The following is a 16,724-nucleotide window of genomic DNA, read 5'->3' as shown; positions in this document are numbered from 1 at the left end:
TACAAGTCGGATTTGTAACAAGTTGGAATTGTTATATCCGTGTGTCTATACGGAGGTTAACTTTTGTGAAGCAACAATTCGGAACACGGTAACATAATAAGAAAACTCTCTGTAACTTAAGCCACATAGGTTTATTAACTTTTGCTATCGGATTTTGCTGGGTAACACTTGCAAAAGTTGATCTACAAACAGTAACTGCAATGGATGCACGGCATGAAACAAACCAATCGAAGTTAAGTTAAAATATAAAAGCAATAGATGATAGGTAGTGTTTAGGCCAGAAAGCTAAAATCATGAAATTATGAGGGGATAATAAATAAAATGAAAGGATTCAGAAACTTTTTTCTAATTCAATCCCTACGTTGTTCACAAATACTTACTTGTTGTGTTTTGGTATAAAGTTACATCCCAATCAGACGGAACCCCTAAAGTCATAGCTGGTGAAAAGTGGGTATCATGTTGGTGCATCTTCTTGTTTGCAAATTATATTCCAATTTCATTTTCTTTTACTTCATGGGACTAATAACGTAATAGAAAAGTAATACTTCGCCAACTATAGAGAATACTTATGTTATACCACACAGTTTTGTCCAACTACGAATTTAAAACGACATGCGGCACCATCAAACTATCAGAAATTGTTATTGACGCGTGACAATTTTTATAGAGTTCGAGTGCACCTGTTTTTGAACACTCTTTGAATTCTAAACTATGTATATGAAATATTAATTGCTTAAAACGCTCTGTAGGAAAATAGGATACAAACTAGACCGGTTAGATGAAAATGGAGATAAAGCCTGTGATACAATCAGTACAAATAAAAATGTAATACGTATTTGTAATACGTATTACCTGTTAACAAAGCCTTTGATGTTCTAAGAGTACTTCATCTACTTTTATGGTGATTCCAATAGCTATTAATTAGAAGGTGGTCTGTAGTTTTGAGCATCAATCAAAAGACAATTGAGAACAGTTCGAAGAAGTCATCAAATTCATACATAATAAATAATAGAGCGGCACATTAGTTAACGTCCGGCGCGTTCGGCGGCCGGGAGTCGAGTGACACAGTGTCATTAGCGCGCGACTCACGCGCAGGTTAAACTGCGCCACGTGCTGCGTCTGCGCCGACAAACGACGCGCGCGCACCCTTCTTACACGTACAGGCTGTTTTGTTGAAAGTGTTTGAGGTGGGTTTTTTATTTCCGAGAATGTTAGGGCACTCGAAAATATTTACTTTTCAAGTAACGCTTTACTGATACATTTAAAAAAGTAATTTTAGTATTCCAATAACTAATACTCTTTTTAATACTGACGTATTTGTAAAAGTTCTCATTGAAATTTCGTTTTTCTAATGAACGACAAACATTATCTACTATAATATAAAAATATGCTATGCAAATTATTTCTACCAACACACAAAAAGACAACGAAATCAACCAAAAAACCTAATCAGTAACTTTTGGAACACACTGTAGACGCTATCAGAATGACGACGTATTTAACAATAACAGCAGGGAGGTCCCTGCAAAGGAGCCGGCATGACCACCGAAATCACGTAGCAAGCCACCCTAATGTAAACAATAGACAAAGAGGCCGACTCTGTTATTAGGATACATGATTACTATCATAGTCATAGTACAGTTGGTGCTGTTTCTCAGAGGGGTTAGGGAATGTGAGCATCTTACGCTTCCCTTAGTTAATAACTAGCAATATGCTTATGTCTTATTACATTGGTCTCTTAACATTGCTGAAGAACAATGGGTGTTACATTGCATGTTACGTGCAATTTTTCATAGCACTCCATTCTCCATATACTTTCTTTTTTCATGACATGAAGGACAACAGGCACCTAGCTTTGTGGGGTAAAAGACTTAGGGAGTTTGGTAATTATAACTCCCTAAAACTACCCTCAGTACCGGGTCCTCTAATAGAGCAGCGATGTTTATTTCATTCATCTTCATCTATATCATAATTTTAGTGAAATTGATGTCTTGAAATAAAATTTAGCTAATACTATTTACATTTCCGTACAATGTAATAAATACCAAAATCACTTAATTCAACTCCATTAATTCCTTCTTGAATATAATTTATTTCATCATTGGCCTTTATTCTGACGGTACCTGTGTCCGTTTTACTAAGAATCCTTGTCTGTGGGGTGGTGCTCTGATTTTGTCAGCTCTTTTTCACTAAAGAGGTCGTTAAGATGCCATCGCATTGGGAGATTAGGCTTCAGAACGTATTGTTTTATTTTTGTCGCCAAGTTGTTGTTGCCTTTTTGGAATCTTATCATTTATCATTTATTTTGTAGATTGATTTCGGTTAATATTTTGAATTTAAATGTAAATGTAATCCTTGTGTTGTGTAAAAAGCGGTATTTGTTTTAGTTATCTACTTTTAATTGTTTGCTTTTTAGTCTATTTGCTGTTATCACATTTGATATATAACATCAGAATCTTGTAGTTCTTAAATTCATTAGTCTTTCTTTCTTCTAAGAAATGTCTATTAAATACTACATGCGATTAATAACATCATACGCAAAATATAGTCACACGATACTTACATTTCTGCCAAACCCACCAACAACTTCATAGTTGTATAACGCATCCTACATTTCACCATCAACTCTTATCATGAAACTAATTAATCAATTTAAATTGATTACGAGCACAACTCCTAAACTTGATTAACCTTCATTAAATATGAGTTACGGTAAAATTTTAATTAAAATCGTAGCAAACCTGACATTAGGAAACCAAAGAAGCCTTATAATAAGTAAGCGTAAAGAAGAACTATTAATAATCACAGGTTTATTAAGCTAACTTTATTGTGAACCCATAATTTTGTTATTAAAAATTACACAGACCGATTTTTAAAGTGTTAAGATCACTTGTTCATAATGTTTATTTTTTTTCATAACACGGCTTGCTTTTAACTCTTTTATGAACGACTAAGGTTCGGCCCAGAGTTTGGTTGCTTTAATTTCGAAAATTATACGCCTCCTTGGGATTTTGTTTTTTACTAGTAGATAGGCGGTGCTATACTTCTGCGGTGGAGTGTTTTGAAAACTATTGGTATTTGTGATATATTGTAATAGTTATGAGAACGATGCTATCAAAGTATCTCATATATAAACATAAGTTATTGTTATATTTATGTAGTTGATATTGACATCGAGTCTGCGATGATATTTAATGGCTCCAATTACACAGAAGAACGAAGGAGATGCCGATATTGTAACAATATAATTAATTTAAAGGTACTTTTCATAGATCACAGAACACTTCACATCTCTTTAGGCTTTAAATTGATCCTATATTATCCTTATGAAAGAAAAAATCAATAACAAATCACTTATAAAAATTTAGTCTATATTTTATAAACAAATTGATGGACAGACAGACGTCTCGTCAATCACCAATGTAGGGGATAATTTTATAATCTTAAAACTCCGGCCGTTAGTTACAAGGTAAGTAAAACGGACCGCACTTAAGATGCATTTTTAACAACAGGGTTCCCACTTATAATTTTATTTGTTGAATCAAAAATTGAAAGATTACAAAGCTCGGATTAGGATTACTGGATTTTGATTGGAACCAATTTCAGGGTTCATTGTGGTTCACGGAATATTTAAAGTTAAATGCAGTCGATGATTCATCTTGGTACCGTTTTTTGTATCCGACTCTGAAATGTGTTTCCCATTTCAAATTTTGCTAATTTTCGGTTCTTTATGTTTATCGTTTTTTGTTTCCATTGATGTTTTGCAGTTAATGCTGTGTTCTGGTTTTGTACCTAATTATGAACTTTATCTATATGTATATTGAACTTAATATTTTAATAAAATGTTTAGGTTTCCTACATTAATGTGAATTGTGTACTTTATACAAGAGTACCGTATATGTAGGATTGTGGGAACCTGGTAGTGACAATTTGACAGACAGACTAACGGACAATTCAATATGTCGTTTCAAAAGTGCCTAATTAAGGCATAGTCATGGTTAAAGTCAAAGCAATGAAATTGAAATCAATGCTTTGATTTTGACTAAAGCTATTTTATTGTTTTACATTATTCTTAGTCCAAGCTGACGTCTTGATTTTCCTACTTCTGTTTCTGAATTCTTCATCATAATATCATCATTCAAAGGGCCTCTTCTCAGATGCGGAAGAAACTTGTCAATTGGCTAGGTTGACATCGGCACCAGGTAGGTATCAGTGACACGGTGAAACATCGTAAGAAAATGATGAAATGTGTGTCAACGAAGTTTGAAATTACCAATCCGCCTAGAAAAAGCGTGGTGATTAATTCACCGTGTGTGAAGAGGCTTTTGTGCAGCAGTTGGCACTTAAAGGTTGTTGATAATGATGAAGAGTTAAGGAATCACGCAACGGACTATATTCATACAATGTCTATCACCATGGTCAGTACGTGACAGCCCTACGATCGGTCGCGAGGTCGCTGGGCGTGGCCGCCAGATGGCGCGATTGTCGGCCGGTGCGTCCGTCCTGTTTACCTGCACTCCGCAAACAAAAGCAATAGCCACCTTCACACCTTCCGACCTGACCGAGCTCGATGGAAAATTGGTTATGTTACCATGAAAACACATTTTCAGTCTGATAATATGATAAATCATTTAATAATTTGTCAGCTACATAATGTCCACGGGCGGCACTAATCGCTTACCATCAGGTTATTCATCTGCTCGTTTTCATATAAAAATACAGAAAAATTGCCACTCCATCATAAAGAAAGTCCCTGATCCGGAGCTGCGGACTACCTAGGGGGTTTACCGGGGCTCCGGTTTGAAAAGCAGGAGTAGGAACGGGGTGGTTTTTAGTCAGTAAGAGTCTGACACTCCCTTTCGCCTCGCCCCAGGCGAGAGAAGTAATTGGATGATTTTCCACCTAAAACAAAAAAAAAAATCATAGAGAAAGTCAGATTTTTCGGTATGTAATAAAATAACATAAGATAGAAAAACATAAGAAGCAATATTATAGCACTATTGGACTCATATACAGTTGTAGAACCGCTTTCTAATACAAAAGTCAACTTTGACCGATCTCACGGATCCTGTGTTGTGATTGTCAAGCTTATCTTGTAGATATTGTTTATTGCTGTGAGGGTATAAGCAGAGGAATCAATAGAACGAATAACATAATGGTGAAAAACGGTGTGTCACTATTTTGTCCTTTATTTTTCGTATCAACAAAATTTCCAATTGCCAAATTATAAACTCAACCCAACTTCTAAATACCTAACTTGTAACTCTGCTAGACTGCTTACGATTGCCTATCACCAGGTGATTCGTCGGCTCATTTACCAGTCTTTCCAATAAAAAAGTAGTTGCGGTATAATTGTTATAATATAATGCAATATTATTGGAAAATGATCATTTCTTTTGCTTACTAGGGTCTTAGTTGATAGGCTATGTGACTCTTCTATAAGATTTGGATGCAGTTTATCAGGATCATAGTTTAAAGGTTTCAATGTTGTCAGAAAACGTCTATCTTAAATACTGCACATGAATTCTTAGTTGGCCTATATGATACCCATGGAAATTTATATTTTTATGTTATCGGCACGACACTTAACTTTATACGAATTATGATTGAATAGTACCAATGTATTGTATTGTTCTTGTCTTAGTTCGAAGAACGTAGTTACAATTTGGAACTTAGTTGTTCCAATTTTGCCTAAGCGGGTTCATTATTAAAGTTCTAAAGGCACTCAGTGACCCGCCTGCAAGTCTCATCCGATCCCCAAACTTATAATTAGCCACAATACCTCTTTGAATCTCGTACATTAACCCTCACAGCCTCCATTTTATCTAGATCACGGAAACATATAATTTATGTCCATCCAAATGTCCTTGACCCTTCAATTCCACCTGTTCCAAACTTGACCTTAAATCGGTCTAATCGATGGAATCGTTGCGAACGGGCCGGCGCCCGCGCAGCCAGCGAGGGGGAGGAGAGAAGAGGGGGGCGTCCAGTGCCCGTGATTTAATACCCCGGTCGCTAATTATGGCTTGTTCAAATTGTAGCTTTCTCACGGGCTGTTTGGACCGGTTACACTGTATACCTTAACTTCCATTTGAATTATAATATTTTTTAATTTTAACATTAAATGTGCTATTACATTTTTATTGGATTATAATTATAGAAATGATATGAAGGAAGTTATTTATATTAATTGAGATTTGAATTAGGTTTTCGGTATAACGTTCCGTACTTCCGAATGATGTGTGTTAAAGATTAGACATGTTTGCAATATTAATTGAATTTCAATACCTAAGTAATATTTTTCACATATTTTATTTAGTAAGGAAATAACATAATTATTGTTTAATTTGAATATAATCGAATTATATTGTATATAAAAAAAATACCGTAATAAGCCCAGAATACGCCGTCATTACATTGATCACATTTACATGATTATTATCACACATTAAAATAAAATTGCAAATATTTTTTACCCACCATTTATTTTCGTTCCATCGTATCTAAGATGCGCCTGGGCCGATGCGCCCGTACCTTACTGCATTCGCTATACTTATTCTGTCTGCTCCAACCTGTTACCCGGTCAACCTTCGAGTATACTTCTCTCTGTCACACACACGTAACCTTTGATACATCTTTCTCGCTCTAACGATCTCAGGTCAGGCCGAAGCACATTACAGTAATGATACTTAAACACATATTTAAGTAAAGATTCTTTTTCTCATAAAAAGTTGTATGTCTGAGTGTGTAGTCTGGTATTTTATAATTTGCGCTGTAATTCCTGCGTTTTATTGAGATTGCGGGGTTTATTGCTGTGATAGAGGTCTCTGTGTGTAATTAATGATGATGACCTTTATAAGAGTCTGGTTACATATGTACATACATATGTAACCTCACGCTTGTCTCCCATTGGGGTTAGTTGTTCTATAATATCTATAAAACATAATTCGACTGCCTCGTTTGTCTAGTGGTTGTAAAAGCGACTGCAGAGTAAGGGGTACCGGGTTCAATTCCCAGGTCGGTTATCCGTGAGACCGTGGTATCATTTCGGTCGAGCCAGCCCATTCGTGCCGAAGCATGGCTCTTCCACACTTAATGTCTTACCTGTTTCATGTCTATCATGGACTACATAAATAACTCGTTAGCATAAAAGAAAAACAAGTTTAATTAAATTAAATCCTTTATTTACTCAAATCCTTTAGGAGGGTAATTTGGTTCTTCTGGACATCCTTCCATTTCATCAACGTGAGTATAAACTGAAAAAATATATCGTCAGAACTAAATATACGTCTTAAGAACTCAGGGGAAAAAAATCAAGTAATACTCTACTAGTTTCAAGTAACTTTGAGAGCAGCGTGTGGGTCGCTGTGACGTCACGCAGCACGGTCAGAGCCATCAGACCACAAGATGGGGCCCATTAGGGCTGATCTCTGATCCGGAGCTGCGGACTACCTAACGGGTTTACCAGGGCTGCCGGCTCGAAAATCAGGAGTGGGAATAGGGTGGTTTTTAGTCAGTAAGCGGATAAGTCATTGGATACTTTCCCCCTTAAAATAAAACCATATTAACAAACGAAAATTAGGTATACCTAATTTGAATACTAATGACACACTAGTGATAGTGTATTTGAAACAATTTACTCACTCTGATTGGTATCACAAGCAAACTCCAGGAGGTCACACATGTCTAAAAATGTTCTCTTCTGGTCCCCCATAGTGCCACAGATACGAACCGTATCGTGCATGCAATTGTCTGATAGCTGACAGAATTGCTCATTTTTATTCTGTGGAAAATAAGTGATAATTGAAATGAAGAGAATAATAAATGTACATATTTTTTTTTATTTTTTTACATTTAATGGGACGACGTTTGTCCGCTATCTCACCTGATAGTAAGTGATGATGCGGCCTACGATGGAGCACGTCTGCCCATAAGCAACCTATTCACTCGGGCCTTGAAGACACCCAGGTTATACCCATCAGGAAACACAGACTCTGGCAAGGAGTTCCACTCCCTAGCAGTTCGCACAAGGAAGCTTGAAGCGAAGCGCTTCGTGTGAGTGGGTGGGATATCTACCATGAAGCGGTGACGCCTCGCCGATTGTCTTGTGGTTCGATGATGAAAAGGACTAGGGGGAATCAAGTTGTGCAATTCCCCCGCACACTCTCCGAAATGTATCCGGTAAAAAACGGAAAGGCTTGCGACCTTGCGCCTGTGTTCAAGGCTTTGAAGCCGGGCCACCACAAGCGCATCATCGTTGATGAGCTTCTTGGCACGCCTTTCAATGTGTTCGAGCGCATCTAGCTTATTATAATTATATGTATTGTATTTCATGACGTCCCTAAAGAGCTATAAAATACACATGGGAACTGAAGAAAAACGGTTAAAAAAACGCTAAAATGTTCAAAATTACTTTTATGTCGGAGGTCGGTGTTAAATAAGACACAAACAATAATGAGAAACACCGACTTTTAAAATCAAAGTCAATTTGATCCTTTTGATGTTTTTTTAACCGTTTTTTTTTAGGGAAGTTGGATATTTTCTTCTGTAAAAGTTTTTTTTTCTTAAGAGTAGAATGATACCTCCTAACTCTCAGAAAAAAATTGGCTGTTTAGCGTAAAATGAAGGTTTCGCAGTATGAATTCTTACCGATGGAGTGGCGACGTAGCTAGGTATGTGGCTGTCAACTGATGGAATATAACTGGTCAGCAATAGTGTGCCTGAAAACAAGAAACCATTAAAATAAGCAAAAAGTAAAGTCATGATAACCTATACAGATATGTATGCTATAGGCAGAGGTACACATTGTGATACGTAATGCTGCTCTACAATGTACACCTACTTTTCACTATTTGTGTTATCCATGTTAGTATGTTAGTCCCATTTAATAGAGGGTGAGCCTATTGCCATACATACAATTCCAGACTTCGTGTTACTACTGAGATATTTTCGAAAAACTGAAAAAAGCCCAGTACTACTTTGCCCGACCCGGGAATCGAACCCAAGACCCCTTGTCCGGTACTCGATCAACGAGGCAGCATAGGTAAAATATAGATATTACTAGAATAAGCACATTTACTCACAGTATGTTATTATTTGAAGTATAATATCAAGCCGCATTTCGATACCACAGATGTGGCGAATGATTATACTGAACTTAGGAATAATTATGATAACAATAACCCGTGTCTGTCTGTTTTGAACTTTATAATACCTCCGTAGTCAGGGGCGCTAAATTTTAGAGTAGCCAATAGTAATTAATCTAACAAAGACTTTATGAATATTACTTTCAAAGCATGTGCTTTTATAAAAATATTCATTATGATTTGATTAATCTTTTAATATTCATTCTTACATTTTTATTTGGGATTTAATAACTTATTTACTAATTTTCCGCACTCAAGTTTTTCTATGTGGTCACAGGAAAAACATAATGAATTTTCAGACTCTCTCTCCAGCTTCTAAAGACAAAAATCAAACTGTATAGAAATTCGATTTAGACATGAGTATGAGAGAGCCATGGTACGCCACATGTTGGCCGGCTCGATCGGAGCTATACTACGGCCTCACAGAAAACCGACGTGTACCACGCTTGCTTTGTGTGAAGGATATTACCGGAGGCCCACTTACCTCCCCTTCTCAATCTTCACATTCCTCGATTCCCCAAAAACCCTTGAATTGCTAACTCCCATAAGACCGGCTACGCACTTGTAACGCCTCTAGTGTATTGGGCCTTCACGGATGGCGGCAACTTCCCACCATCAGATGATCCGTATCAGTAACAATTCTTAGTGACTTTTAAAATACACGGGTCTCTTATCCGTCTAAAAAGGAGTAGGCTACAGTCAAGTTCACCATAATTAATTTAATTATTGAATAATCCTATTCTTTGCTTTGTTAAGAATTCAAAGAGACTTACTTAACAGGTTCAAAAGTTGACCTCCTCTGTAAAATTCCAGACGTTCCACATAAGCTTCAATATTTTGTGTTTATTGTAATAATATCCTGTCCCATAATCATAGTTTAATTTCCAAACAAATGCGGTTATTGTTCCACTAAACCATTGTTGTTCATCCGCCGAAGTGATCGTGCATAATGATAGTTAGACACATTTTTACTAGTAAGTTTCCTTGTTTTATTAATGTATCTAATAAAAAGAAAATCTTATAATGGAAACTTTTTATTAATAATTTTGAGGGTGCTGGACTAATTTCTAGTCATAACTGATTAAGCTCGTGTTATGTTTGCATGCATGACTACTAGATTTTTAGTGTTTTATATTTATTATATTTTATATTATCTTGATATAACATTTAATTAAAACTTTTTGAAGCAACTATCATTAAAACTTGAGACGGGATATTTACAATGTTTATTAATGTCGATGAGTTTCCGATATTTCAGCACTGTTGCAAGCGCCATGATCACGGATGAACTGGAGTAAATGCGGGTAGAAATATCCCGTCTCAAGTTCTAATGATAGTGTTAGTGACCATGTCAGTTTAAATTACATTAAACTAAACGTGTAAATTAGCTCAATTAATTATTGAAGATATAAGTATTTATTTCAAAATTTAATTCCTCATACACTTACAAATATTGTTAGTTAAATAAAAGGCTGTGAAATGGTAAAGAATTTAGGAAATGAAAAACCAAATAGTTTCAAAATTAATGAAATTGTTGGTATCCATTATTTATATTATTGTTTCTTTGTTTCAGGTTTAGTAATAGTCGGGTTAGCTGCTGAAGTCTGGTCACACGTTGAAATAGAGGCCGAAGATTACTTCTTTCCATTAGAACCGGTAACTATTTTCATATTTCCTAAATTCTTATAAAATAAAAACTTCCTTTTTTATGGAATAAGCCAGTAAACAAGCAGACGGATCACCTGACGGTAAGCAATCGCCCTTGGACACTTGAAATACCAGAGGCGTTACAAGTGCGTTGCCGGTCTTTTGGGGGTTAGGAATTTAAAAGTTGTTGGGGAATCGGGGATCGGGACGCGATCTGGGCCTCCGGTAACCTTACTCACACAACGAAACACAACACAAGCGTTGTTTCACGTTGGTTTTCTGTGAGTCCGTGGTATCACTCCGGTCGAGCCGGCCCATTCGTGCCGAAGCATGGCTCTCCCACATTTACCGTTATTGAGACTGGTCACAGAAAACTAATATTTTATTCAACCACAGTTAGTAAATTACTGCAAGATGTCGGAGCAATGTTCACACGACTTTGTGCCAATCTGCGGCCAGGACGCCGTGGGTGTCGCCAGGATGTTCAACGACAATTGTGACATGTTCGAACTCAACTGTGATGAGAAGCAAAGTGAGTAATCAAGTAGTATTTGATGATAAAAGGACTTTATATCCTTCTAAAGATTAAGATGGAATCGATAATTTAAACAATCCTTAATTCCTTAATTTTAATATACATATAAAGCTGAAGAGTTTGCTTGTTTGATCTCCAGAACTACTGGTCCGATTTGAATAATTCTTTTTGTGTTGGATAATGCATCTAATGAGGAAGCCTATGGGCTATAAAACATTACGCTATGATCAATAGAGACTGAGCAGAGCGTGTGAAACCGCGTGAGAGTGCCTAGTATTTTATAAGCAGCAGGCAGTTATTAAGCCGTGGGTCCTGCCCTACGAAACAAAACGCCTTCAATCCCAATTTTTGAAGGTAAAAGTCATCAAACTACCTTTCCCGGCCTGGTTGAGAATCCACCCGAAAAGTCTGCTGTGGCGGTTGGAGCGTGAAAATGATGGTTTCCTGACATGATCCGCCTCCTCCTTAGCTAGTATGAGTGCTTTCCCTCACTCTGCACCATGATCAAAGCCAGAAGTAACCGGTAACTGGAGTTTTATTAGGATGACATTGAATAGTCAAAATTTCTCGACGCCTAACTTTTATATTTATTTATTTATTATTGGCTGCCTTGTTGAAGTGTCGCAAGTGCGACTGCCGGGCAAGGGATCTCGGGTTCGAGCGGGCAAAGTATTACTGGGCTATTGTCGGGGTATCGTAAATTTCTCAGTAGTAGCACGGAGTCTGGAAATGTGCCCGGTCTATGAATTGCCATATGCCTTATGCAAAGGGACTTATAACATAAATTGTGAAAAAAAAATTTTTCTTTGTTTCCAGAATATCGGCATGTGAAAATGGATTTATGTAGATTCGATAAGCCAGAGCCGCCTTATGAATAACCTCAAGCCTGTCTCCCATGGGGGTAGGCAGAGACTATGGAACGCCACTAACTACGAATCTTATATACTTTCGCTTCATAAACAGTCATCAGTTTTATTCTGCATACTTATCGACTAAGTGTACTTTTAATTTGATTAAGATTATATAATATTATTATGTTGTTATCATGCTCGTCACTAATGAAATTAAATTATGAAATACAATTTTATTTATTTTTATAATCATAAGCTACAGAATAAATGGTACTTTTACAAGTAAATATTTTAAAATTAGGTTCTGGCCACAATTTTTTCAATTCCCGTAATATAAATTATATACCCTATTTATAGTTTTATTCTTAGTTCTTAGGAAATTTTCTTAGGAATGTTCTTATGAATAGAATCTTAGGAATAGAAATGTTCTTAGTGAATTTGTTAATTCACAAAAAATAAGGTACATAACATTACACTAATGTATTTTTTATAAATAAAAATTGTATTTTTTTACTAACAATTTATTGTCTTATTTATACCTATTAGTACAAAAACATCTGGAATAATAATGGCACATAATTTATTCTCTACCAGTCAACCTTAGGGTCAAGTAGAGAATTCAGCGATTAGTTACAGAAAAAATGTTTGTGTAAAGAAAACATACAGTTAATATCAATGTGTGTCCTTTTTTTAAGGGGGAAAACTCATCCAATGGCTTCTCCTGCCTTAGGCGAGTCGAGAGAGTGTCAAACTCTGACTGACTAAATACCACCCTGTTCTTACTCTTACTTTTCTAGCCGGAGATCTCGGGTAACCTGCTAGGCAGTCCACAGATCAATTTATGTCTTACCGCCGCGCCGTACTCAGAGTCATTAAAAGGTTATGTAACCCAGTCCTTAGCAATTGTTTCCTGAACAAAATCGTTATTAAGGAATAGTTTAAATAATCATTAAATGTCTCTGAGTGCAGCAGTTAGCACCAATTAACTGCGTTTTTACTTAAATCTCTTCCTATATTCAGTATCTCAAATCATTAGTGTGGTCTGTATCAGGTGATATTTGGAGTGGATGATCTGCCTCCACCAGGTCCGATCTAGCGCGCTCTCATGACCACGTAGAATTCGGAGGACGATGAGTCTTTCACTTAATCAGTTTATCCAGTTGGTGAAGGACCATGGGACACACATCTCACGCAAATATACCATCTTCATCTTCATAATCGAACACAGCCTATAAAAATGCACACATTGATCACCCTGCTTTATTAAGGTGGATTGACGATTTGAAACTTAACTATAGATATAATTAACTATCAAACCTAGCGAACTCCGTTTCGTCACCGATGATTTTCCCTGTTTTTCTGCTTTTCTAAATTTTCTTTTGAGAGACCCGAGACCTTTCCATCGAATGCAAAACTGTGGAAATCGGTTCGTGCGTTCTGGAGTTACTTTTTTATATTATAGATAATTGTCCCGATCGATCGATCGATTTCAATCACGGTGATCAGTCTGTCTAACTAGGCTAGCCCACTACGCAGAAGACAATATAAGAAGTATGTACGCAAACACAGGCGCAATTTCTGTTCCCTCACTCTCTGAACCCGATGGCACGGCATCGGCAAACCGACACAAAATATACCAATTTAATATTCCAAATATTGGTATATTTCAAATCAAATCAAATCAAATCACTTTAATGCATCCATAGTGTACAATTTGGTTGACAGTCTTACAGTGTTTGTTCCAACTATATTTACCTCTTCTATAAAATATCGAACGTTCCACATGAGGTTAAATATTTTGTGTTTATTGTAATAATATCCTGTCCCATAATCATAGTTTAATTTCCAAACAAATGCGGTTATTGTTCCACTAAACCATTGTTGTTCATCCGCCGAAGTGATCGTGCATAATGATAGTTAGACAAGTTTTTATTAGTAAGTTTCTTTGTTTTATCACTATCTTAGAAATATAGCAATATAATAAAAATGTTTTCCTTTGACAATACATAATTTTTTAATAATAATTTTGAGGGTGCTCTTCTGATTTCAAGCCGCAATTGGGGCTTGTAAGCATGAGTGAAGTGAAAATGAGCGACGATATCACGGATACAACGAGTCGACCATTTAATTTAAACTGATTATATGGAGCCGATATAGTGTTTATAATAAGCATACTAAACTAAACTACATAACCTGAGTACTTTTAATATTGTCAAACTAAATTGAACATTTTAGAGAATATTGAAAATCAAAAACCTAATATAGACTTTGAGTTAGTTTTGAGAAGTTTCAAAATTCATTGCATTGCTATTTGGTTTGGCTTTCAAGATTTTTAAATTTGTATTTTCCTTCTTTTAGGCCTAATATTGATTGGGTTAGCTGCTGAAGTCTGGTCACACATTGATATTGAAATGGAAGATTACTACTTTCCATTAGAACCGGTAATTTTTTGTGTATTCTTAAAACATAGAAATGGCTGAAGTATATTTTTCTTACATCAGTTTTGCAAAGGATCGATCTAAGTGAAGAGTTTTCATTTAACAGTCATAATTGTTCTACATTATTTAGTGTTAAGTAAGTCTTTTTAAGACAATTAGTTGTTTTAAGTTTTGTTTACTATTAAAGTTGGAATTATATCATGAGAATAAATTTTATGCATAATAAAGTCCATATTCTATTCTAGTATTAGGTAAATGTCCAGGAGTTAACGTTATTGAGGCTGTACCCTTAGTACAAGTTTGCTTTACGTTAAACGACAACGAATCGAGAGCGCGTTCGGCGTTCTGATTGGCCGACAAGAATGAACCAACCAATCACGGCCAATCAGAGCGCCGAACGCGATCTCGTTTCGTTTTCGTTTAACGAAAAGCAAACTCGTACTAATGGTACTGGTCGCTAGTAAATGCACAGAAAATTAATATTTTATCTGTAGATGATAAACTACTGCAAGTTTGCGGATCAGTGCCTGCACGACTTCGTGTCAGTCTGTGGCCAGGACAATCTGGGCATCACCAGGATGTTTGTTGATGTCTGTGACCTCAACGAATATAACTGTGATGAGAAGAAACGTAAGTATAATTTTATTGTAACTTTCGTGAGACATACTAAATTAATTATTATGTTATCGGCTTACTCACGTAACGGTTTGACGGCTGCAGTAGCAGCGCGACAATCGCCGCGTCGTGTGTCACGGAATGCTGCTCATGAATATGAGCCTCTAGCATGGCTTGAAATTAGTCGAGTTCCTCGTCAAAACGTTACGTGAGTAAGCCGCTAACGTAATAATTAATGAAACGTAAGTAGTTTTTAAATATAAATAAACATAATAACTTATATTGTCATAGTGACTGCCTCGTTGATCGAGTGCGACTGCCGAACAAGGGGACTCGGGTTCGATTCCCGGGTCGGGCAAAGTATTCTTCTCTCAGTTATTCGAAAATTTCTCAGTAGTAGCACGGAGTCTGGAATTGTGCCTAGGATATGGCAATAGGCTCACCCCCTTTTACATGAAAAGTGGGTGTAGTACCTAGACTAATTTTTTTTTACTTATATAAAAAAGCTAGCTTCTGCCAGCGGCTTCGTCCACGTTCCAGTGGGATAAACAGTTGTTGTATGTGTTATTTCTGATCATAATCTACCCCTGTTCTATTACCTCAATCCCCAGAGCCGTTATGAAGTAACTGAGCATCTAAAGAAACTAACAAACACACACAAAGTCACTCATAAACTTGTGTCTTACTCATTTATAAAAATACAAAAGTTAATTGATTTATATTTTCTTTATTTGCAGAATATCGACACGTTAAGCTGGACATATGTAAATATGAACTTGTTCCTGCCCCAGAATTCTTTTTTAATGGACCGTAATAAATAAAAATTGTTGGGTAATTTTATCATACAATGTCAATTCTAAAAATAATTGAGCAGTCTATTAATCGAATGAGCGGTAAAAATTACGGAATGAGCGGTTCGATAAATAGTTCGGCAGATCATAGCGAGCGGTGATATGTTACTTATGGTGAATTATGTAGGAAATGATGATGGTGAACTTGTAGTGACCCATACATAATTCTGATCAAAGTAATTTGCTATAGTTTCTGTAACAATTAAATAATAATGTAATATGCTGTGCAACAAAAGTTAGTGACAGAAGCTGCGGTGGTGAGCGAAAGCCGTCTGTGACGATTAGCGCGCGTGGGGCCGCCGGAGGCCCGCAGCGCCGGAGCCATGACAGAAACCCTGCCTTCTGCTTCTTTTTCATTTTACTACCTCATAAAATTGCTTAGAATGATATTTCTTACCGACAAATTCCGATTTATTACTGCCCACACGGAACCGCTCGTTTAATATTTTTTACCGCCCATATAATTATTTTTCTAATCAATTATATATTCACAAATCCATTTCATTATTTTTTATTACTCATTTTTGTATACTATACTGCTTAGTTTTAACTGCTGAATTTGTTTCTAAACGTGTCATTTACAATTTTTTTACTTACCATAACTGCTAATTACAACTGCCACTGTAAATGAGTGCCTTTTT

General features: G+C 36.3%; 2 protein-coding genes across 4 annotated transcripts; one reads left to right on the top strand and one right to left on the bottom strand.

Annotated features, from left to right (window-relative positions):
* Positions 1-7,148: 7,148 nt before the first annotated feature.
* LOC118278226 (uncharacterized) lies at positions 7,149-9,177 on the bottom strand. Its single transcript, XM_050700074.1, has 4 exons — positions 9,084-9,177; positions 8,650-8,720; positions 7,645-7,783; positions 7,149-7,256 (listed from the first exon to the last, which is right to left on the bottom strand). Exons 1-4 carry the CDS (start codon positions 9,118-9,120, stop codon positions 7,186-7,188), a joined length of 318 nt encoding a protein of 105 aa, XP_050556031.1. The 5' UTR covers positions 9,121-9,177; the 3' UTR covers positions 7,149-7,185.
* An 862-nt stretch (positions 9,178-10,039) lies between these two features.
* On the top strand, positions 10,040-16,324 carry LOC118278158 (uncharacterized). 3 transcript variants are annotated; one of them, XM_035597253.2, is made up of 4 exons: positions 10,040-10,120; positions 10,720-10,802; positions 11,190-11,325; positions 12,145-12,511. In XM_035597253.2, the coding sequence occupies exons 1-4, from the start codon at positions 10,096-10,098 to the stop codon at positions 12,204-12,206; spliced, it is 306 nt and encodes a 101-aa protein (XP_035453146.2). In that variant the 5' UTR covers positions 10,040-10,095; the 3' UTR covers positions 12,207-12,511. The 3 variants fall into 3 exon arrangements, with proteins under 3 accessions (XP_035453146.2, XP_035453145.1, XP_050556030.1); XM_035597252.2 differs by lacking the exons at positions 10,720-10,802; positions 11,190-11,325; positions 12,145-12,511 and adding exons at positions 14,538-14,620; positions 15,112-15,247; positions 15,970-16,320 and having other exon boundaries at positions 10,044-10,120; XM_050700073.1 differs by lacking the exons at positions 10,040-10,120; positions 10,720-10,802; positions 11,190-11,325; positions 12,145-12,511 and adding exons at positions 14,044-14,114; positions 14,538-14,620; positions 15,112-15,247; positions 15,970-16,324.
* The last annotated feature ends 400 nt before the right edge of the window (positions 16,325-16,724 follow it).

The sequence above is a fragment of the Spodoptera frugiperda genome, chromosome 18, assembly GCF_023101765.2.
Source record: "Spodoptera frugiperda isolate SF20-4 chromosome 18, AGI-APGP_CSIRO_Sfru_2.0, whole genome shotgun sequence".
Lineage (NCBI taxonomy): Eukaryota > Metazoa > Arthropoda > Insecta > Lepidoptera > Noctuidae > Spodoptera > Spodoptera frugiperda.
This window is presented reverse-complemented; position numbering and strand designations above follow the sequence as displayed.